Source organism: Macrobrachium rosenbergii, chromosome 21 (genome assembly GCF_040412425.1).
Source record: "Macrobrachium rosenbergii isolate ZJJX-2024 chromosome 21, ASM4041242v1, whole genome shotgun sequence".
Classification (NCBI taxonomy): Eukaryota; Metazoa; Arthropoda; class Malacostraca; order Decapoda; family Palaemonidae; genus Macrobrachium; species Macrobrachium rosenbergii.
In genome coordinates, this window is record NC_089761.1 from 61,390,443 (window position 1) to 61,415,098 (window position 24,656).

The following is a 24,656-nucleotide window of genomic DNA, read 5'->3' on the forward strand; positions in this document are numbered from 1 at the left end:
TTATGGAATTATTTTTTTACATGGGGGCACGTGCCCAGGTGCCCTCCTCACTGGATCCGCTACTGAGTCTGCGTTTAGTACGAATGCATGGCTGGGTTTTTGTTAGGATTTTTTCAGTACATCATCTAAGCAGTGTCTTAGAGAGAGACTTTGAAATGAATATCAATCTTTGATCAAGTTAGAAAGCATACACACATAGGTCTACATACATACATATATAGATTTCGAACAACTTTATGTTGATCACATGGTTACATTTATCAATAGAAAAAATTATCTGAAATCAATTATGAATTAGTTATTACTTTAAATTTAATTTTCTCGCCATTTGCGGTCTTAAACTATGATGTACTGCAACTTTCTCCGATTGCAGATCTTATTACTGATTGGATTATTCTACACGTTGTGTTCAAGCTCGTTCTGTTGTAGTGTCAAACTGCATAAGAACTAACCAATGCACTGCACTGCAATTTTAACTTTACCTACAGTTCAGGGGTTTCAATGCAAATGCCAGGAAGTAGAAACTGTTTCATTACTTATTTTTTGTCTCACTGGATTTTTTTTTCTCACTGAATTTTTTTTTTTCAGATTTTTTTTCCCAATCTATACCACTTTCAGGGGCGGCTTCTAATTCAGCTGTGGTTTGTTCGCAGGTTCCTCTTTCTCAGAGCAGCCCTGGTGATGTCTACATCGTTGAGTCCGAAGTGTTAAATTCGGGCGTTCCTTAAGGAGACACATTTTACGTCGTCAAACACTTCCGCATTTGCCGACAAGAAGACGCGAAGACTGGCGTTGCGTGCTGGGCATCGGTCAAGTTCAAGAACACTATCTGGGGCTTTGTCAAAAGTCAGTCAGAGAGAGAGAGAGAGAGAGAGAGAGAGAGAGAGAGAGAGAGAGAGAGAGAGAGAGAGAGAGAGAGAGAGCTGGAATATATATAATCAACACATGCGCACCTCTTTCAAAGAAATACATTTCTGACTCACAGTGGGATCGAACCCAGGTCTCTCAAATGAAAGGCCAAGGCTTGTCACTTGAGGACATGGGTTCGACCCCGACGTGAGTCAGAAAAAACATATATGTGTATATGTACATATATAAATGTGTGTATGCGTGTATGTATACATATATGTACATATATATACAGTACCCACAAACACATATATATATACTGTATGTGTGTGTGTGTATATATATATATATATATATATATATATATATATATATATATATATATATATATATATATATATAAACTCCAGAAGAACTTTCTTGAATGAAGTTGCAAGCCCAAACCCTTTATTTAACCTTCCTGCGACCTACCACATTCGGCTAACCACTGGATACCTAATTCACTCCTTAGGTCAACAGAGGTACTGTACAACAGATTTTTCAAGCAACGGCCCCAAATATCTCCGGCTGAAGAAGCCAGTTCTTGAATCCCTGAGCTGAGCATAGATACTGAATAAATTATACTGATTTATCATACAGTGGAAAGAGACCACTTCATTAGGCCTACTTACCACAGGTTACTGGACGTTATGCTCACTGTTTGTTTTTAGAAACGTGATTCTAAATACTGAGTGGTCTTGCGGGATGTGTGACGTATATAGATTTTGTTTGATTGAATTAAGAATCATTAAAATGATTTTACTTTTTTAAAGAAGTTAGTCAGCACAGTTACAATCAAACCTGTTTTACCTGCAGCCTTCTGGCAAAATAAATTTCATAGTCATTTTTCTCCAATGTTAAGAATCGTTTTACTAAACACAAACATGGAATTTAAAAACTATGATATACTGTATATTGAAAGCAGGCTTAGAAACCTTGCTTGAGAAGGCTGAGTATTTCCATCGAGAGAATTCTGATTCTTTCAAACTTCATATTTGCTCATCCCTCATGATATTTTTCTCCTGCCCTCTTAGCCCATCTTTCACAAAATGACAGAAACTCGGTCTTTTTCCTTTAGTTGAGAATTTGGTGCTCATCACGTTCTCCTGGTACATATCATAGTTTCAGGACGGCGTATGTAGCTTATCGCTGAGTTGAGGTAAGATAAGTTATCAGCACGGGGAAATTAGTGTGTAAAGTCACCACATCGGCGCCACCGTAGTGTTTCGGCGGCGCCATTAATTAAGTCTCCGCTGAGCATGTTTTCTTTGGTGACTTCCCATTTTCTTCAAACTCAATTAGTCACGCCCAAAACGTGCCAGGTCACGCATTTTTAACCATTTTTACTTTATACGTATTTATACAAATGTCACACATCGTGTATCATATGTTTCTTCATTCACAGGCATCAAGACTGTATCCATATTGAAGTTCTGTATGTTTTGTATTGTAAATTGTACTCGTTCACTGCATATTATTGTTTATTGTTTCGACCTCAGGTCACAGTCAATTCCATTGTCTTTCGCGGACCGGCGCCAGTCGGCCGCTATATAAACTGCCTGGATCTGTAATAAAGTATCAGTAACTTTTACCTGCTCGTTTCTTTGACACTTCTTACAGTGGTGACCCCCGGAGTATCCCGGAGCCATTAACGGACCAACACGGTGACTTAGTCTTGGCTCCAGGATTCCTCCAAAACGCTCTTAGCGGCCTAAACACGGCGCTATAACCAGCGTTTGAGCGTGCTGACTCTCGTCGGCGTACCCCACCAGCGTCACTAGCGGAACCACACGGCGCACGAAAGTGCGTACTGACGCGAGTACCCCACTCCAGTAAGAGATCAAAGGAGCGAGCATGGACGCGGGTATCCCCTCCTTCATGCAGTTAAACGCAGACCTTGCGGACTCGGAGGTTTACCTACCTCCCATCACACCCGCGCCCGCATCGAGGTCCTCCCGCAACTCCACACCAGCGCCCCAAACACACGATGGCCGGGCAACAAAATCGCGGGCCGCCCTCACAGTAAAACTGCCGCCTTTTATGCAGGGGAACCCATTGATGTGGCTGTGCAGGGTGGAGAGCCACTTCAGAGTGGCAGACCTGACAGACGAAATCTTACAGGTCGATACAGTGCTCAACGCCCTTCCGGAGGACGTGTACAGAAAACTCATCTCGCGAGTACCCGAAACACACACCCTCACATACAGCGCCACAAAAAAGTTCCTCCTCGAAGCTTGCTCCCTGCCCATCGCCGAGCGGGCCGCCCGTGCTATCGACCTTGCCATAAACCCACGCCACGACCTCAATTCAAGAGACGCTTGGAGCATGGTCGTGGATCTCCTGTCACTACCAGACTTGGATGGCACAAAGAAGCGACAGGAGATAAGCTTCGCACGGGAAATCTACCTTCGCCAACTCCTCCCGGAGGTACGCAACCAAATCGCTCACCCCTACACCATCCCTATCGAGGACCTCATAGAGACGGCGCAACATCTCACACACTCCGTCAAGGCTTCACAGCGGCTAAAACCGGCCACACAATCGGTCAGCTCCGTCCAGCCTGAAGAGGACGTGAGCAGCCTGTCAATGCCATCGCCAACAGACGCCCACCGAACCACAGCAGATGGAGGTCCCCGGCTTCTGTCGCTACCACAAGTGGTTCGGAAAGGACGCCCGAAACTGCCTGCCGCCCTGCTCATTCGCGCCCGTTCAAAAAACGGGGTGGCGGCAGCCAGCAGGACAAGCCGCCATGGCAACCGAAGAACCCAGGGGCTCAAAAACAGTAGGTTTTTACGTCCGCGACACCGTCTCCGGCAGGACGATGCTGGTCGACACAGGGGCCTTTAAATCGATCTTCCCGGCATCCAGAGAGGACCGCAACCAGACACCAGACCCGGCCACCTTCATGACGGCCGCCAACGGAACCCCCATCCTCTCCTACGGCACCAGGCCCCTGTCGATCTCCATCCTTGGCCAGAGTTACTCCTGGGACTTCATTGTCGCGGACGTAGGAACCCCACTCCTGGGGGCGATTTTCTGGCGCACTTCGCCTGCTAGTCAACGTGAGGGGCAAGCGCCTCCTCGATACCGACTCCTGCCAGTCTCTCCGTTAACAGCGGGACCCAGACCCACCATCAGCGCCTCGCCCCCCACCAGTATGCACACCTACTGTCAGAGTTCCTGAGGTATTCAAGCCCGAGCCGCCAAGTCCCCGTGGCCCCAGCCAAGCACGGCATATACCACCATATAACGACTAAAGGGCCCCCGACACATGCGAAGTTCCAAAGGCTTCCCCCTCAGCGCCTTCAGGAGGTGAAAAAAGCATTCGCGGAGATGGAGCGGATGGGAATCTGCAGGAAAGCCTCCAGTCCATGGGCCTCCCCCCTCCACATGGTGCAGAAACCGGACGGCTCCTGGAGACCTTGCGGCGACTACAGGCGGCTCAACATTGCAACGGAGCCCGACCACTACCCTCTACCCAACATGCAGGACCTCACGGCCTCCTTTCACGGGGCCAAAATATTCACTAAATTGGACCTTCTTAAATCTTATTTCCAGGTACCTGTTGCACCAGAGGACATACCAAAGACAGCCATCATCACGCCCTTCGGGTCCTATGTGTTCGCCTTCTCCACTTTCGGGCTGAGGAACGCCAGGGTGACCTTCCAGCGGCTCATGGACAGCATCCTGGGGGACCTAAAGTTATGAGTCTGCTACATCGACGACATTCTCATATTTTCCAGGTCTCACAGCGAACACCAGAGACACATCAGGGCAGTCCTGCAGCGCCTCCAAGAGAACGGCCTCGTCGTCCGCTTTGACAAGTGTACCTTCAGCGTCCAGAAAGCAGAATTCCTGGGTCACGAGGTGTCTCCGACAGGCGTCCGCCCTCTTACATCGAAAGTAGCAGCCGTAGCCAGGTTCCCAACCCCACCTCCATTAAGGCCGTCCAGGAGTTCCTTGGGATGGTAAACTTCTACAGGCGGTTCATCCCCGGGATCGCGCACACCACGGCCCCCCTGACGGAAGTCCTAAAAGGCCAACCGAAGTCCCTGTCTTGGGGACCCAGCCAGCAGCAGGCCTTTTCCCTGACGAAGGCCGCCCTCGCCAAGGCAACCGCCTTGGCACACCAGGATCCCAAGGCCCCCCTCCAGCTGACGACAGATGCCAGTAACGTCGCCTGCGGTGCTGTTCTGGAGCAAATCATCAACGGCGCCCCCCAGCCCATCGCCTTCTTCAGCAAGAAGTTCAATCCCGCAGAGACCCGCTACAGCACCTTCGACAGGGAACTCTGCGCGATGTACCGCGCAGTTCGGCACTTCAAGTTCCTCCTGGAGGGGACGGCCTTCACAATCTTCACAGACCATCAGCCACTGGTTCACGCCCTCACGAAGCAGGGGGACGCATGGTCTTCCAGACAGCAGCGCCACCTCTCAGCCATAGCCGAATTTACCTGCTCCGTCAGGTACCTCCCAGCAAGAAAAATCCCGTAGCAGATGCCCTCTCCAGAGTCGAGTTGAACGCAGTGGAGCTTGGTGTAGATTACCAGGACCTCGCCAGAGAACAGGCCGCTGACCCATAAACCCCAGCATACCGCACCGCTATCACGTCCCTCAAGTGGCGGGACGTGACCCTCGCCCCCGAAGGCCCAAGCCTGCTCTGCGACATCAGCACAGGTCAGCCCCGCCCTTTGGTTCCAGCCTCACGCCGCCACCAGATATTTGACATAATTCACGGACTCTCACACCCCTCCGGCAGGACCAAATGTAATATATATCACTGGAAATATGGAAATTATTTGCAAGCAGGACATACACAACCCTCTGGAACACATACCGCAATGCTGCATATACGCTCATCTGGACAATTACCCTTTGGACAACAAAAACCATAATAAGTGCAACGTTTGAGAGAAGAGAATCCAACATCTTATGGAAAGATAGCTTGCAAACACATTCTGGATCGCCGCCCCTCCCCCACCCCCGATGTCTAGGTATTTTTCTACGCATTGGTTCCTGAAGGAAAAATCTTATATTGCGACCATGATCGAAAAGAATACGTGCTCCGGGATAGAAGGCGTGATGCAAGAACTGGCATCCAGACTCACCGCTGAGGCTGAGAAAATCAACAATCCAGGCCTCGTTCGAAAGCGCAGAAGGGCGGCTGGAGCATCGTCACCAAGGGCGAGGCCACATAGTCCTTCGAAAGCACGAAGAAGCAAAAAGGCTCACAAACAAGGTTAGGAAATTGTTTGCTCTCATTCTTGAAGGGTAAATGAAGTATATTTTCATCCCGTCTTCTCATCTGATTTCTACTTTTGACTATACCACAGGCTCCTCAGTAACCCATTCCAGTGGTTTTCCTTCTATTACTTTTCAGTCTCAAGTTTTTCTCTTTCATTTTTGTACCTACAGTAGGTTCCTGTGTAAGGAAAACTGAGTGAGCAAGTCACACTTGTTAGCTCGAGTTTTCATTTTGGTAATAGCAGGGGCTCCATCGGCCTCTTTTTAGTTTTTTGTAAAAGAAAACTGTGCTGGCTTTGTCTGTCCGTCCGCACTTTATTCAGCCAGCACTTTTTCTGTCCGCCCTCGGATCTTAAGGGAGCGCTGACTGCATAAGGCCCCATTGTGCTTATAATTACCTTATGAATGAAGAGATTCGCTTCAAATTTTTACCAATTATTCTTCAACTAATAATGAAAATTGTCATCATGGAAAATTCAGAAAATCGAATTTTGCATTTGATAAAATGATTTTAAAACTTTTTAAAAATAATATGCAAAAACAAGTTTCACTCAAAAATCATATAATTTCCCACGTACAAAATCAAGATATATATTTATATTACACTCTGTAAAAGTTTCATCGAATTTGGTTGTCTCCTTGGAGTTATAAGCTTTTGTTTTTGAAAAAACTAAGTTTTGAGAAAATGGCGAAAGAAAAAAAATGGTTATTTTGCAATAACTTTGAAACTATGACAGTTAGAAGGCTGATTTTTGCGCAAAAACTATTTTGTCATATAAGAAATATGCCCTGAAATTTACAATATAATCAAATGAATAGAAATGTGCTCTCTCTCTTGATTTATATGCTACCTAAAATTTGCATGTATATATATATATATATATATATATATATATATATATATATATATATATATATATATATATATATATATATATATATATATATATATACACATATATATTTACATACACACACATATATATATGTATATATATAAATATATATAATACACATATATATACACATATATATACTTACATACACACACATATGTATATATATATAAATATATGTATAATACACACACATATATATATATTTTTAATACACACACACACACACATATATATATATATATATATATATATATATATATATATATATATATATATATATATATATATTTATATATATATATATATATATATAATATATCTATCTATCTATCTATCTATCTATCTATCTATCTATCTATCTATCTATCTATCTATCTATCTATCTATCTATCTATCTATCTATCTATCTATCTATCTATATATATATATATATATATATATATATATATATATATATATATATATATATATATATATATATATATATATATATGAAGATAAAAAGGCCCATAAAACACTATCTGAATGTTGCAACCACATATTTTGAGCACTCCCTTCTGTGACCATGTTCTCTGGTAAAATATGGACACATGATGTGTTACAAGAGTATATATACAAAGCATATGTAGGTGTGGCAGTACAGGTATATATATACTCTTGTAGCACATCATCTCCCCATATTTTACCAGTGAACAGGAGCACAGAAGGAAGTGCTCGAAATATATGGCTGCAACATTCAAATAGCATTTTATGGGCCTTTTTTATCTTCATATTATACTGTTGTATTATAGTAAAAGATATTCACATTATATATATATATATATATATATATATATATATATATATATATATATATATATATATATATATATATATATATATATTTATTTTATATTTATTAGTGCAAAGTTTTTTCATAACAAAAAATTCATTAATATATGCTATCAATATAATGTTTTCTCCATAACCTATAAAAAATAGTATGTGCTACCTATAAAAAATATTAGGCTATATGCTATCAGTGCGAAGTTTTTTCATAATATAAATTATAAAAATTAATGCCCTAATGAGGTTAGGCCGGGACATGGTATTCTAGGAAAGGTTTGTTTCCATCGTTTTATACTCACCCTAAAGTTTTCTTCATAACCTATAAAAATATTTGCTATCAATATAAATTTTCTACATAGCCTATATACGTTATCGCCGTACATGTTTTCCGTTCAGATATTGGAGAGGCTCAGATACTGGAGAAGCAAATAAACAAACAACTGTGACGACAAATAAACAAACGCTGAACAACCACGTCTACACAAGTCACGAGTCAGACGACAACTCACTGCAGTAAAATCAAGCTTTGCGGTCTTATACAATTATTATGACATGAAAAATACTAATCACTAATCAGATTATCACTAATACAGGAAAACAAATCCCTTACTTAGGTATGGGCGTTCTGGTGCTGTTGCTAATCCTATGGAGGCCTGACAATTACCGTTTGCTTCGTCCCTCTCTTGTAACAAACTTACGAGACACAATCGTTCAAATTTCTCCCTCATAAGGGCGGTGCTTCTTTTGCTTATGGCAATGGAATTGCGTGAATGCACTACACGGTAAGAAAATCCGAAAAGGAAATGCATCACAAATCACCAACTTGGACAATGCATGTACCAGAACCACAGTTACTACACACAAATCGGGACGGTTTATTGGTAAAACTCGACTCTCTGTTTGGAACTGTTACGTACTTATATAATTTCATATTTCCGAAAATACCCAGTAAAAATATGTCAAGAAATATAAAATATTATATGTATACTAGTTGTCATGGTACATCTGTGATATGGCTATGACGAATTCAAAATATCGAGATACATAGATATATATTTACTTGATTATTTTGATATTTTTTCTTAGAGAACGAACAAGCTCTTATCGTAGAAAATGGGTAGTTTTAGTAGGTAACTGAAGTAAATTTCTTGCTTTCTACAGTAGGCTACTATCCAGAATTGGCAAATCATACAGACATTGTACGACAATTTGTCGCTCAATGTCGCTCATATAGATAAATATTTACTCTGATATTAACTTTTTTTGAGAGAGAGCCAATTTTCATCGTAGATAATGTGTATTTTAGTATGAAAGTAAAGTATATTTCTCACTTCCACCTAGAAAGTCAAACAGAATGTTTGCGACAATTTTTCGCTCAATGCCGCTCAAATGCCGGTAAATGCAGTGAACAAAAATGTAAAAAAAAACTTTAAAAATTTTTTTTAGCAATAACATTTCGGGACATGTTTATTTAGATATATACAAGTCCAAAACTGTAAAGAACTAAAAGTCGATAATTCCTCGAAATTCGGCGATCAGCGGGCCCCTTAAAAACTACGTAGGCTAGAGGGCTGCAAACTGATATTTTGATCATCCACCCTCCAATCATCAAACATACCAAATTTCAGCCCTCTAGCCTCAGTAATTTCTATTTTATTTAAGATTAAAGTTAGCCATAATCGTGCTTCTGGCAACGATATAGGATAGGCCACCACCGGGCCGTAGTTAAAGTTTCATGGGCCACGGCTCATACAGCATTATACCGAGACCACCGAAAGATAGATCTTTTTTTCGGTGGCCTTCTTCGGCGCATTTTTTACTTGTGTTCTTTCGTTTCAGATGTCACAGAAAGTAGGAGTAACCCATCGACAGTTGTAGTCGTGTGATAGCCCTGGTTACCCTAGTCACAGGAAATATAGTTCTATACAGAAGACTCTCCTACCTGGAGGAAATTGCGGCTCTTGTTAATCCTACAGTACATGTACCCTCTCCGAGGTAAGCAGCATCGATCCTGTAAACTCTCTGTTTAGCTATCAAACTTTCGTGAGTATCATTTGAAGAAAAGATTTTAATTCCTTTTGTGTACTTATATCCAACTTGCTGCCAGACGTGACTGCAGAGAAACGCAAAAAGGTAAAATTCCCCGACCAGGATCTGCACACGATTTCGCCTCTCTCACGATTAAGTATCTCCCCTATTGTTTTTTTATTTCCTTCGCAATGATTATAATCCAAAACACCGTAGAGATAGTGAAAGCTCAATTCACGGCCAGTCTTGCTGATTACCATGTATGACTTAGATATGCCAATTGTCTTATAATGAAGACTAACGGCACCGATAACTCAGTATATTCTGTTTCGCACTATGTTTTTCATACAATAGAAGATATATATTTATATATATATATATATATATATATATATATATATATATATATATATATATATATATATATATATGTACAGCACAAGTGCACGTAATCTGTTCTTTTTAATACATTGTCAATATCATGCAAGTACGCTGTATATTTATGAGGCGCAAGTGTATAAGGGTGTAAATTTCTATTCAAATGACTTTGCAGATCTATAAAAACATTTTTCATCCATAATACAAACGTATGTTAGTACGGGAAATCTATAAAAACACGTTTATGTGAAATTATACGTGGAGCCCTGGGCGCTTCATATGCGTATGCTCTGAGGGTTTTCAAACCGAATATGGGGAATGCTGTTCCAGTGCTCATCCATGGTAGCAATAACAAAAAAAGCATCCTTCATTTTCGAGAAGGATCACTTCTGCTTTACTTTTCAGGCAGAGCTGAAATTAATGTTTAACGGAACAACATTTTTGTCTTGAGTTACACGAAACACACTTATGAGTGATGAAGAAAATGCCGTGAGTCAAAGCAAATAATGTTAGTGACGCCTTTCCCTCTGTGTAGTTCAGGTACCTGAGTTTAGAGAGGTCCTGGGAAGACATGGCGAGAATATTACACAAGCAGCAGAAGCTACATGATTTGCAACTGGAAGTGTGGAAGACTAAGGTTGGGAAGGCATCGAGTAGCCTCAAAGGCGTAAGTATTTCACTTTAAAGACAGGGAATTATGTATATATATATAAGTAGGGTAAAAGGTGCCATTTGGCGTCCTTGCGTCCTGAACATTTGGCGTCCTGGCGTCCTGAACATTTGGCATCCTGAAGAAAGGGTGTCATTTGGCGTCCTCAATTATTATTAATATTATTTATTTTATTTTTATATTTTTGCTGAAGAAAATAACATGTATATAAAAAAATTATGTACAGTAGTAAGTAGGGTAAAGGTGCCATTTGGCATCCTGGCATCCTGAACATTTGGCGTCCTCAAGAAAGGGTGTCATTTACGTCCTTAATTATTATTATTATTATTATTATTATTATTATTATTATTATTATTATTATTATTATTATTATTATTATATTTTTGCTGAAGAAAATAACATGCATATATAAATAAATTATGTAGTAGGGTAAAAGGTGCCAAGGCTCCGAACTGATATGAGAAAGACCCATTGCGTGACTCATCAACGGCTGTGTGACTGATAAAAGTTGAACCAATATAAACTATCTGTTATTAATCCCACTTTATCGATAAGAGTCTCATTAGGAGGATTATTATTAAAATAGTTTAACCAGACCACTGAGCTGACTAATCAGCTCTTATAGGGCTGGCCCGAAGGATTAGGATGAAATGCCAGGTCTAGGCCATAGGCCTAGAACTGGGACCAAACAGGTCATTCGCATGATGATGAATAAATGAAAATGAAGTTTAAAAGAAAAAAAACTGTATAACACATATGCTTTACTCTGAAACGCATGTATACAATAAATACATTTGCTCGTTTCCATGCATACAAAAAAAATTAAAGATTAAAAAGAATAAAATAAAATTTCATAAAAATCTAAAATTAAAATTCAGAATTACAATTTTTTTTTAAACGCCCTACAGGCTTCTGTATTTTCATTATTTACTTGGATTTATATTTTGTCTATCAAGTTACACTTCTTAATGAAAGATAAAATTGGGATGACTGAAAATGTATAAGATTCTGATAAAATTTCTCCCACTGATTTATTTCCAAAGGTTGATACTCGCTGTTGATTATATTTTGGACAGTCACACAACACATGTTTGACTGTTATCAACACTGCATTCTGGGCATTCGGGAGGAGGGCCACATGGACTGTTCATCAAGTGTCCATGTGTCAAACGAGTATGGCCTATTCGCAGACGCGTCAGAATTACTTGTGTTTGTCTCTCTCTCTGACATGATGAGCTCCATTTTCCAACGCTGGATTTTATCTGTTTCAACTTATTATTTATAGGTTCCTCGTTCCATATGTTTTGCCATTTATTTATAATGATTGTTTTTATATCTGTTATGTAATCACTAATTGGGATTTTTATATTTGTTCTTGCCATGCGGACTGCTTCTTTAGCTGCTTTATCAGCTTCCTCATTTCCTTTAATCCCTACATGGGCAGGGATCCAACATATTTCAATATTTTTTCCATCATTATACAATTTGTGGAGTTCATATTTAATTTCCTGTACAATATTATTTTTTGAGTAGTAACCTTGAACGGCTTCTATAGCGCTTCTTGAGTCGTTAAAAATAACAAAATTATTGAATGTTACTTGCTTTATAATTTTGATGGCTACTGTGATTGCACATAACTCTGCTGTGAAGACTGAGGCATTATTAGGCAAAGATAACTGATATGACTTGTTCTGGGATATAGCTGCATATCCCACTCCATGTTGGGATTTAGACCCATCTGTATAAATCGCGTAATGCAAATGCTTTCGTCTTATATGATCTATGGTTTTTTGTCTATGGTGTTCTGGGGTATATGAGGAACTTTTTGATAAATATTTCAACTGAGTGCAAGTCCTTATTTTATTCATAGTCCAATGGGGTGGTAACTTCACTGTTGGAGGTACTTGTATATCTATATTCAGTGATTCAAACAATCTATTAGCTCTAATTGGGAAAGGAAGTGGATGATTGTTTATAAATATATCTCTTAGCTCAAATAGATTTTTTGTTGGTGAATCACTTGCCTTGATTCTTAATGCACTTTTCATTGTTATGAACTCTCTATGGAGGAACAGTGGCAGTTCGCTACATCCGACTTGTACTGAGGAGACTGGTGAGGATCTAAATGCTCCTGTACATATTCTTAGTCCTTCATTGTGAAATCGGATCTAACATTTTCAGTGCTGCTTCTGATGCTGAACCATATACTTCACTTCCGTAGTCAATGATTGATAACAATGTTGCTTTATACAGTATGGTAAGAGTATGTCTATCAGCTCCCCAATTTGTGTGTGATAGTTTTTTAATTAGATTTAGCGCCCTTTTGCATTTTGATTTTATGTAAGTTATATGGGCTTTCCAATTCAGGTGTGCATCAAATATTAATCCTAAAAATTTTGCGGTTTGGTTAATTGGTATATTATGGTTTCTGATTTTCAATTCTATTTCTTCACCTTTTTCCAGTTTTTATTTTTATAAAACATGACAGCTTGAGTTTTTTTCTATGGATAACCTAAAGCCTACAGATGAGGTCCATTCATCTATTTTTATTATGGTTTTATTAATCATTCGTTCTGCATGCTTTATGCGTGATGCCGTATAATATATGGCAAAAATCATCCACATACAGGTTACTCTTAATTCCAACCGGTAGTATGTTACTGATATCAGTAATTGCTAATGTAAACAGAGTACCACTAAGGACACTCCTTGTGGAACTCCATTTTCAAGTGGAAATGTCTTGGAATAAACATTATCTATTCTCATTTGGAAAGTGCGACCAGTCATAAAGTTTTTAATAAATTTAGGAAGATGGCCGCGTATGTTATTATTATGTAATGTTTTTAATATTGCATACCTCCACGTAGTGTCGTATGCCTTTTGGATGTCAAAAAAGACAGCTACTGTAATTTGCTTTCTTTCAAATCCTCTACGTATGTGGTCTTCTAAATTAGGTAGAGAATCTAATGTAGATCGATTACGTTGTGAGCCAAACTGGGAAGGAGTTAACATTTTATTTTCACGTATGTACCATGTAAGTCGTGCATTTACCATTTTCTCTAACAACTTGCATAGACAACTTGTTAAAGATATTGGGCTATAATTGTTCACATTACTATGGTCTCTTCCAGGCTTTGGTATAGGAATTATTATGGCATTTCGCCATTCACCTGGAAACAAGTTTCTGAGCCATAAATGATTGTAAAGTTTCAACATGTATGATTTTGCCGAAGGTGCTAGGTGGCAGATCATTTCAAAGCAAATATCATCACCTCCAGGAGCAGATTTATTGCTGATCAAGAGAGCATATTCCAGCTCATCCATAGTGAATTTCTTATTATAATATATATCTTCCTTTGTTTCAAAATTAAGTGTTATAGATTCTGCTTTATTCTTTATTTTTCTAAAATGTTTGTCCAAATTTTGGTCACTACTTATTTTGGCAAAACTTTTCCCAAGTATGTTACTAATTTCGAAGGGATCTAAAAGTTTTTTGCCATTGTCTAATATAGCTTGTCTGGGTGGTCTAATGTTTGTTCCATTTATTTTTCGGAATTTTTCCCATACTTTTTGAATGGATGTTTCACTTGTTATTTCCGATACATAGGACCTCCAAGATATTATTTTACCTTTTATGACCTCCTTTCTGAATTTTGCTGATATTTTATTATATAAAGGTTTTAATGCATCTATTTCTAATAGTACAATTGTCATTTTTAATATATTTTCTTCCAAGAATGGTTTTGATTTATTTATTTTATTGAATCTTCTGTTTAGAGTATCTAACCTTCTTGCTAAAGAGTGTTTTTCTCGTACTAATTCAGATAGATCATCTGACCACCAGGGAACTTTATGTTTTTTATTATGGGGTTTTGAATGAGGAATAGCTTTTTCTGCTGCCTTTTTAATGAAAGATACGAAGAATTTGTTTGTCTCATTGGGGTTTCTCAAATAATCATATGGCGGTATATTTCTGGTGTGCAAGTTATGTCCCAATCTGCTTTTTGCATGTTATAATGTGGAGAGTATGGTTTCGGTTTATTATTTAATAAAGATATTATTATGAGAAAATGATCACTTGAATAGGAGTCATCACAAGTATTCCAGTCTAGTTTGTCAACTATATTTGTTGAACAAAGGGCGACATCTATTGAGGAAAATGTTCCATGGGTTTTTGAGCAGTACGTATTTACTTCGGTGTCATTCAGACAACAGAGATTATTAGTGTTCATCAAGCTTTCTATTTTTTCTCCATCTTTATCTGGTGTAATGTTGTTACAGTCCCATATTGGGTTATGTGCATTGAAATCACCTACAATTAATATGGGATTCTTACAATCTTTTATTATTTTCTGTAATATGTTTAAATCGTACTTTTTATTAGGCTGGTTGTATAAGTTAATAATATCAAATAAATTATTTTCTATTTTCACTGTTATTGCTGAAATTTGTAATTCAGCGTAGTCTATATCTACTTTGTCGTATATAATTTTATTATGGACATACAGTATATTGCTGTTCCTAAGTTATTTTCATTTTCCTTTGATGTTGTGGCTAGTAGATATTTACCTATATTTGGAACAATTTTTCCAACATGTTGTATACGTATAATCATTGGTTCGTATTCCTGATAAGTCGTTGGACTTCTCCTAAGCGCATTCTCGTTAATAATCCATTTATGTTCCATTGAATTATATAACGATTGAATGGTGTAATATGAGAGTGGTCAAATTACTCTAAATCATTTAAGTTGATTTTTTTTATTTGTTATAAGTTAATTTGTATTTTTGCAAGTCTTGATTCATTTTTTGTTGTCGTTTTATTTTGACTTTCGTTGACTGTTACATTTTTACTATCTTGATTTAATTTTTCCATTTTGATTTTTTTTAGAATATTATCTACAACACTGATATGTTTTTCTTTGTAATATTCTAAATGTTCAATACACATGCAACCTTCTTCGTGAGATTTGATGTTTTTTTTTTCCTTATTCCTATGCCTCATGAAATATCTTATGGTGTTGGTTAGGCTTCCTTTAGTTATAGTTTTATTTTTGTGGCACATTGCTACAAAGCATTTACTACAACCACATGTGTCTTCATGTTCTTTAGTTTGTTGTTCCTTCTCGGTTTTTCTTGTGGTGCCTGTAATTGGTGGTGGGTGAATTTCTTTGCTTTCATCGTAGTTATCTAGATTTTGGCTTTCCATTTCATCTGAATTTTGTGATTCTGCTCCCAGAGGTATTATTGTTACTATGGGAGACAGTGGAATGTTTGGTTTAGTGTTCTGTTCCTGAACTTTAGCTTTTGGTGAGATTGGTGGGTTATTTATCTTTTTACATCTCTGGTTGGTGGAATTAGGTGGGGTCTTGTCTAGTTGCCTTTTCCGAGTTGTGTTATCCATTTTGTTACATTCTTGTGATTTTAATTCTTCTTCGTCTTTCTCTATGTCAATACTTGTATCTATTTCTGGTAAGGAGGTAAATCTATTGTCAACTGTGATATTGTCATTGTTGTATGAAATCTCCATTGTAGAGCTCTTTTGATCATGTATTTTTTTTAGTGATATTTCTTGATTTTTATTGCCATTCACTTCAGTTTGGGTATTGTTTGATTTTGAAGTATCTGCATACCTAAATTTCTTAGCTGGGTCATTCAGTCCTCTCACTTTTAGTTCTAGCTTTGCTTCCCTAATCGACATTCCAGTTCGTTCCTGTAGTAATTTAAGTTCAGTATTGTAAATATAGAATGCACATGTTTTAGATCGGGCATGATGTTCTAGGCCACAATTTATGCATTTTGGTTGGCCACAGTCCCAGCGTGTTTTATGTTCTTGCGAACTGCAATAGGTACATCTGGGAAAATTTCTGCATTTGATGGCTGTATGGCCATATTTGCAACAGTTCTTGCATTGCATGGGTTTGGGAACATAAGGTCTTAGTTCCCTGTTCAATCCAAGTATTTTAATTTTCAAGGGCAAGGTTTGGCCACTGAACTTTATTTTTGCTATTTTGATAGATTTATTTTTGTCTTTCCTGCTTGGCACCTCATATAGTTCGCAGTCTTCAACATTGCTGTATATTTTCTGTAATGAATCTAGAAACATTGATTTGTTTTGTATTTCTTCTTCAAGATTTGGTAATATCACAGTGCCTTGTACACTGTTCATGGTATCATGCCTTGTGACGCTTATATTTATGTTCTCAATATTTTTAATATTTTGATAATTTTCTGACTGGATTCTCGTTGTTGCTTCAACCAGCCATTCCCTTTTTTTAATTTGTCTTATGCTCATCTCTTGTGATGGGCATCGGTTCAGCAAGTAATTTTCCAATTTTAGTAAGGATATGTCTTGGTCGGCTTGTAGATTCAAAAACCTTGACCAGTTTGATTCTCCAAAAAGGGAATCAAAGTGAATCAAGGTTGAGTCTGGTCTATATTTTCTTTGTTTATTTTTTTAGGCTCCAAAGGGCCTTCAGTTGAATAGTTTGAACTACTTTTTGTTCCTTTTTTTGATAGGGACACAGGCACAGAAACATCTGGCTCAAAGGAGAATGGTTCCAATGTAACAATGCCAGGTCCTCCTTTTACAGGGACATCGTTTTTCTCGCATCGGTCATCAACATTTGGAGAATTTTCAATCCCCAAGGTGGGTGCAGAGGTCGTCATCTGTGCCAAAACAGTATCATCAGAGGGCCCAGGGGTACTCGATTCTTTAACGTTACTATTCATAAAGATCGAATAAAGAAAAAATAAATAAATAAAATAAACCTGAAGACTTTAAAAGATATCATTAGCCTTTCACGGGGTTTATTCTTCCACTAATGGCACAAGTGAGAGCCGACTCCCAAATGTCAGCCCCCTACCCTACCCCACAGGGGATGGCACAACACGATTAGAGTGGCCCAAGTGTAAGCCAAACCTGCTTGCTAGGACCCAGAGTATTACAGGAATACAATCATCCCACCCTAATATATATATATATATATATATATATATATATATATATATATATATATATATATACATATATATATATATATATATATATATATATATATATATATATATATATATATATATATATATATATATATATATATATATATATAAATATATATGGGAAGAGAGAGAGAGAGAGAGAGAGAGAGAGAGAGAGAGAGAGAGAGGAATTGTATATATATTTATATGTATAATATCCGTTCAGCCATATCAGTTCAGCAGGTGTCTCCTCCTCCTAATGAGACTTATCGATAAAGTGGGATTAATAACAGATAGTTTATATTGGTTCAACTCTTATGTTATTTTCTTCAGTAAAAATATAAAAATGAAATAAATAATAATAATAATAATTGAGGACGCCAAATGTTCAGGACGCCAGGACGCCAAATGGCACCTTTTACCCTACTTATATATATATATATATATATATATATATATGTGTGTGTATATGTATAAAGACAAAATCTGCTAAGTAAAGGACGACCTCGAAAGACCTCGCAGCACTCCAGTGCTTCTCTTTCCTTCGTGGATTTTGTCTTTATTTATATATTCACCACGTTCCATATTTTAGTGATTCAGTTATACACACACACACACACACACACACACACACATATATATATATATATATATACATATATATATATATATATATATATATATATATAAAAATGTACATATATGAACATACACATATATATATACACACATTCTTATATATATATATATATATATATATATATATATATATATATATATATATATATACTGTATATATATACATGATGCAATAAAAGAATTCTTGCATTGTGTATCCCTTACAGCTGAATCGAATTTACAGGCGCCTGTCTCACATCCTTAGACAACACCCATACAACTTTGTAGGTATGTTCAATAGAGCACTCCCCCATAATCGTTACATTCATTTACAGTTTGAGACACATTGTAGGATTATGTATCTAGTCTTATTAGTTGTTTCTGCCCAGGCCCGTTCGAGTCGTCATTCATTCCATCCATAATTTCATGAGTATCGTAACTGACTCGAGAGAAGAATTTTGACACTGGTTGAAAGTAAAAAGAAAACAAACAAGGTATTTAATTTTTCAAAGGTAGCAAAAAAGCTTTCGTAAATAATGCATAATAGTGAATTATGCAGCAGTATTACGAGAGTTAGTGTTAACAGCTTTAACAGAAATGGCACTAACATTGATTAGTTCGAGGGTTTATTTAACAGCAATAGTAGAAGTGGTCGTTAGCAGCAACAGCAGACGTAAAATGAGTAGCAATATTGAATCGTTCAAAAGGTGCCTTAATTAAAAGTTGCCCAAATACCCACAAATGAAAAACTGAGCTAATCAAAAGGGAGTACAACGGATTTCGTGATTCTTTATTCATTAAAGCAGTTTCCCTGCTTAACGATATCCTGGGATCAGATTTCTGTTACAACTGGATTGTATTTTATTTATTTTTTAATCCCTTCAAGAGAATTAGAGTGGGCAATGACGCCCAAAGGAGACGAATTTCGTAGGAAATAACTTTAATGTTAATTAAAGTTATTTCACGAAATGATCTCATTACTTTTCAACCTCGAAAGCAAAATAATGGCAGCCATCTTGAATAACCTTCTCTGTTATAGACTGAAATTAACAGATGCCACTCCTGATCCTCCTTCTCCTTGGATATAAAAACTCAACTCCAATTTCGACCTACTGTAGCTCTCTCGTCTCTATTCAGGTGTATGTGCCTGACATAATGGTAACAAATGATAAATATTATAATAACTTCGTCTCTTGCCCTTCTTAAGGTGTATGTCTGTTACATGGCGTCACAGGGATGAGTTTTTGGGGAAAATGTTATTTTGATCACAGTAGAGTTGAAACTCGCGTTTTCCTTGCATTCTCGTAGGTTCAGGACACTCTCCAATGGGTGATTGAAAAGATTAGAATACAAGAGGAGATCTCTCAGTCGGCCGTCGAACAAATGAGCGAAGAATTAAAGCAAAAGTGGCTAAAAGACAACAGTTGGAAAGTAGAGCAACTCCAGATCATTGCCCAGAAATACAACTCCGAAGAAATGGAAGAAGAGCAACTGAAGCAGAAGGCTCATTAAGAGCACTGTCCGTCAGGAGCCAATTCGAGTGAGGATTGCGAAGAAGGTTTGAGATAAAGAATGAGGAATTCCATCACAATTTTATGAGGAGTTTATACTGTGCATTTTATCTCATTTAGATGTGACATAAGTGTAAAAATGAATACATGATTGCCAGGCTATTGATCACTTTATATCCCCCGAAACAAAAAGTTTAAAAAACTGATCTAGGGCTAAACGGAATCCTTATTTCTACATCCATAAGACTTCTACCTTAATTTAGATGGAAACCTAAACCTCTTCAAAATGGAACTAATAGTATGAGATGAGATGCTCTTAAATATACTTCACATAATGGTTCTCAGAAAACAAGAAACTACTTTTCTGAGGTACAATCAAATTTGTTGTTAACAACTAAGTAAACTGATGTAAAATTATCGTCTCTTTCTTATGAACAAATTTTTTAACAAGTAGGAGTAGATTTGGAAGTTTATCTTGTTATTTCCAACAGAACAGGTGAAACAATACATAAACAAGAATATACATTATTACTTCTGCAGTTGCAGTCATTAAACTATCTGTGCATGTGTTTGGTTAAACAAGTATACACTTGTTCCTGCTTCCTTATGAATGAACAAAGTCCTTGAATAATCTATATATATGTATGTATGTATGTATGTATGTATGTATGGATGTATGTATGTATGTATGTATGTATGTATAAGTCCAGAAAAATCAAGGCTTTGTTAATTGGCCGATATCTTACCATACTCCCACTCAATGAATCACCGTGCAATGTCCTTGAGAAATAGTAAATTGTATATATACCAATTCTTTCATAAATGTCAAAAATTGCCATTTATTCCCCTTGAATAAAATTTCCTAGTTTTTCTTGAATACTTATTTTGATGTATTTCCCAGTTTCTATGAAAATACGTTGATATGATTATTTTTGCTCCACAGAAGAAGTTTTGTATTATATTAACTATAGCAATGAGTTGGTATAAATTAGTACATTGATATTCAAAGTAATAAAACACCTTTTTGCAAATTTTGTCCATCTCTATAAAATTAGATGACGTATGATTACAGTGTTGTCAAACTTCTTCCTGTGAAGAATATATATGTTATTTTCTTATTGTAAGGGCACATGCCAGTGATTTAAGCTTGCCTTCTGGACGAAACCCCTTTTTTTTTTGTATGTTGGGTGACGATTAAAGCACTTAATGTTTGTTTTTAAATTGATGTTTTGTTACGTAACCCTGTAATTTTGTAGATGTGACAACTGTGTTAAGCAATATACTCTTCCCGAGTTTACTTCTAGGTGTAAAGGTGTAGCTCTGTCTGTTTAGCAGCTAACTCCAGGAAGGCAAGTAAAGAAGAAGTTCTTGTAGAATCCAGCCCCATCACCTCGTGAATAGTCGTCGCCATTGCAGTAACTTCTTCATAGGAATATTCTGACATCCCTTTTTGGCCATTTATGTTTTCCTCTATCGAAGTAACGTAACGTTTTGTTAATTTTTGCAGTAATGTGTTAACGTTTTCTTGCTTCTAACGTAACTTTGATGATTGTTGTGTTCTTTAAATATTAATTATATGTGTTGAACTTTAAATGCGTATTTGTGAACCCGTGTGGCATCAACCAAAAAGAATTGGTGCAGGAAATATAGTTGATTGTTTCTTAACTGCACTTTGTTGGATAAAAATGCAATGTTTCTTGACTTCATGGTATATTTAAGTAAGTTAGTAAACTCCTCAGCACTGTAACTTGGTCTCATTCAAAGCTAGTGCAGGAGGGCCTAAGGTTGAATGAAATCGTACCGAATGTGGCCCTAAAATTTTTAAAGTTTCACCACAATAAATATATATACTGTATGATACACACACACACACACATATATATATATATATATATATATATATATATATATATATATATATATAAAATGAAAGAAATGGTACATATACAATTTAATATTTCTCGAGTATTGAAGGAATGGTTGTGAACATTCAAAGCATGACATTACACGATGAGTCACAGAGTAGGAGTATGGTAGGATATCGGCCACTTAATAAAGCCTTGATTTTTCTGGACTTACCTCGTCCTTTCAGAATTATCTTCCGGTAACCTGCCATTTCATTTAACATCAGAGTGAGAGCAAATGAGTGCAACACGACCTACTTCATTTGTCTTCAGTGCTATCTGACTTTCTAGGCCAACAACAGCGCAACTAGCAAAATTAAAATATAGATGAATACATGAGCTTTATTTTTTGGATCATCAAACAAGAGAATTATGAAACGTAATGAAACAATAATGTAGTCATCTGGTTGGTCCCCATAATTAGTGTTCCATGTGCTTAACAATATGGTTAAAAATTAATTTAAGGGCCTATGGAATTCTAGTTATATGCACGGGTCTGCGAAAGTCACGTTTCCAGCTTCCATGGGAATGAATAATATCTTCGTTAAGTCTTGGTCTTTTATTGTGTTACATCACAAGCATTATTATTAAGAATAACGTAACAGTTCTTTGGCATAGCAGTTGGACGGTTTTATATCAATTAGTTTTTTTACAAAGATTTTTTATAATAACAATAATGATAATAGGCCTATAATCTATAACAATAAAATCCGAGTGGATCTTGTTTGTCCCCCCGCCCCAGGGTGACAGTAGGGGAGAAGTGACACAGCCACCCACCCCCTGCAAACCGGCTTGTCCGCCCCGGGTGGGGCTGGGTAGGTAAGGGAATGGGAGGGTAGGGGAGACATCCACCCCCTCATTCAAACCGGTTTGTCCGCCCCGGGCGGGGTGGGTTAGTTAGGGGAACGAGAGGGTAGGGGATACATCCACCCCTCCTGCAAATCTGTTTGTCCGCCACAGGTGGAGGCGGGGTAGGTAGGGGAGACAGCAGCGCCGTTCCAGAGCGCAAAGCGAGCGCTAACAGGCTCGTTTTGTCAATAATAATGATAACTAACAAGAACAACAGCAATAACAGTTACAGTAACAATAAGCACCTCGATAACAACATATTTAATGAAGTCCGGACTGCCTTATAGTTGGAGATACACTTATACAGTGTTTCACAACTCTTAAGGAACATCAACTGAAAACCATTTCAGTAACCAGGAACATTTAAAACGTTAGTAGCCTACATTGTGACATTTTTCTATAGATTCGCCATGCTAAGGGACACTTCGTCAGCAGTAAATCTATCTTAAAGGAAAAGTATAAATAATAGCTTCCTCGACAATAGACTTCTTGAAAGTAATATTAGAGTAGTTCCCCATCTACAAAAAAAACCACGTAACAGTGAAGTATAAAGCTAAAAGCATTGTTGTAAGGTTGTTAGTTGGTTGTTTCCTACCAAATGACATTCACTGCAGCAACAGGATTTGGTGCTCTAGCTGCCACGCAAGAATGACTTCAGTAGAGTCATGCATTATTTCTACATTTCACATTTACCAATTGAAGTTTCTAGTCCAATCAAGAGCGAAAGTAATAAATGAATATAACAAACATTCAGATTAAAAACCAAGATATTCACTTTTTCTCATTGCATAATTATTTTAGTTCTCATTTCATGAAATCTTCAAAATCTTGATTTTCCTTACATTTCTGTCAGAAGCTAATGAATACTCGTACATTACAATACCTACAGTCCCCAATGCCAGCGTAACTTCATGAAGGAAATGTTAACATGATACGTAACCGCAACAATTCTATTGATAATGCCCAGAAAACCTTTTTGAAACCTCTTATGCTATCATTGTAAGTGAGGCTAGCGTGTTTATATAAAAGACAAACTCAAGGATTTTGAAGGAAGAAACGATATAAATCGCAGGTTGAATCGACAAAGAAAGATAATAGGAATGTTATGAATGTAAAACAGTGATTTAGGTCAAAATCCGTACAAATTCTTTTAATCAAACTGATACCTTCTCAGCGACAGTTTGTTACTCAAATGGCCCAAAAATCGGACGACCGTGTCCTTGACCAGTTTTCTGGCCTAGGAATCCCCACATCCTTCCAAAAGCAAATCTACGCAAAACACGACGATTTCGATCAAGTGGATAAGTTAGATGACTTGTATCGACGCCTGTGCAGAGGAGAACAATTGCAGGTCAGCTCAATTTGGTTATGCGTTTCTTTTTTGTACTGGAGGCATTTCTTGTAAGATCAATGTATTTACAGTTAGGTATGGCCATAAAACCTCGAGAAGGTATTAGTTATCTATTGTTCATTGTTCTGCCACTGCTTCTTTTTTGATATTTTTATTCGCTGACAATGGTTTTTTTTTAGCTATAATTTCTCAGTATTACTTTATTTTATCTATTGCATGGCTTAACACCAGGGTCAGAGATGTGGAAAAAAAGCAAGCCAGACTAAATTTCGGTACTATTTGAGGAAGGAAACACTTTTTTAATTATTCGTTGTGTTCATGGAAGAGCATTTCAGCCTGGTAAACTCTAAATAGGTGCCTTAATCAGATATTGTGACATTTTTATTTTTTCTACTGACGCACATGGAAGACACTCAAAACTGGCCAGTGGCGACGACTAAGCTACCAAGAAAAGGTGATCATATCAGACTGTCATCTGAATATATTTACAATTTTTAAAAGCACCAACC

General features: G+C 37.5%; 1 protein-coding gene and 1 pseudogene across 1 annotated transcript in view; one reads left to right on the forward strand and one right to left on the reverse strand.

The window, feature by feature from the left end:
- The window catches only part of LOC136849515 (putative uncharacterized protein DDB_G0271982), a 38,560-nt gene extending 21,458 nt beyond the window's left edge, over positions 1–17,102 (reverse strand). Inside the window, exons 1-2 of the mRNA XM_067122859.1 lie at positions 16,980–17,102; positions 15,997–16,646 (exon numbers count right to left, since the gene is read on the reverse strand). Of these exons, the coding sequence (XP_066978960.1) occupies positions 15,997–16,646; positions 16,980–17,102 (773 nt within the window). The remainder of the gene's footprint in view (positions 1–15,996; positions 16,647–16,979) is intronic.
- Positions 17,103–17,236: 134 nt separating this feature from the next.
- The window catches only part of LOC136849516 (prolyl 4-hydroxylase subunit alpha-2-like), a 95,851-nt pseudogene continuing 88,431 nt past the window's right edge, over positions 17,237–24,656 (forward strand).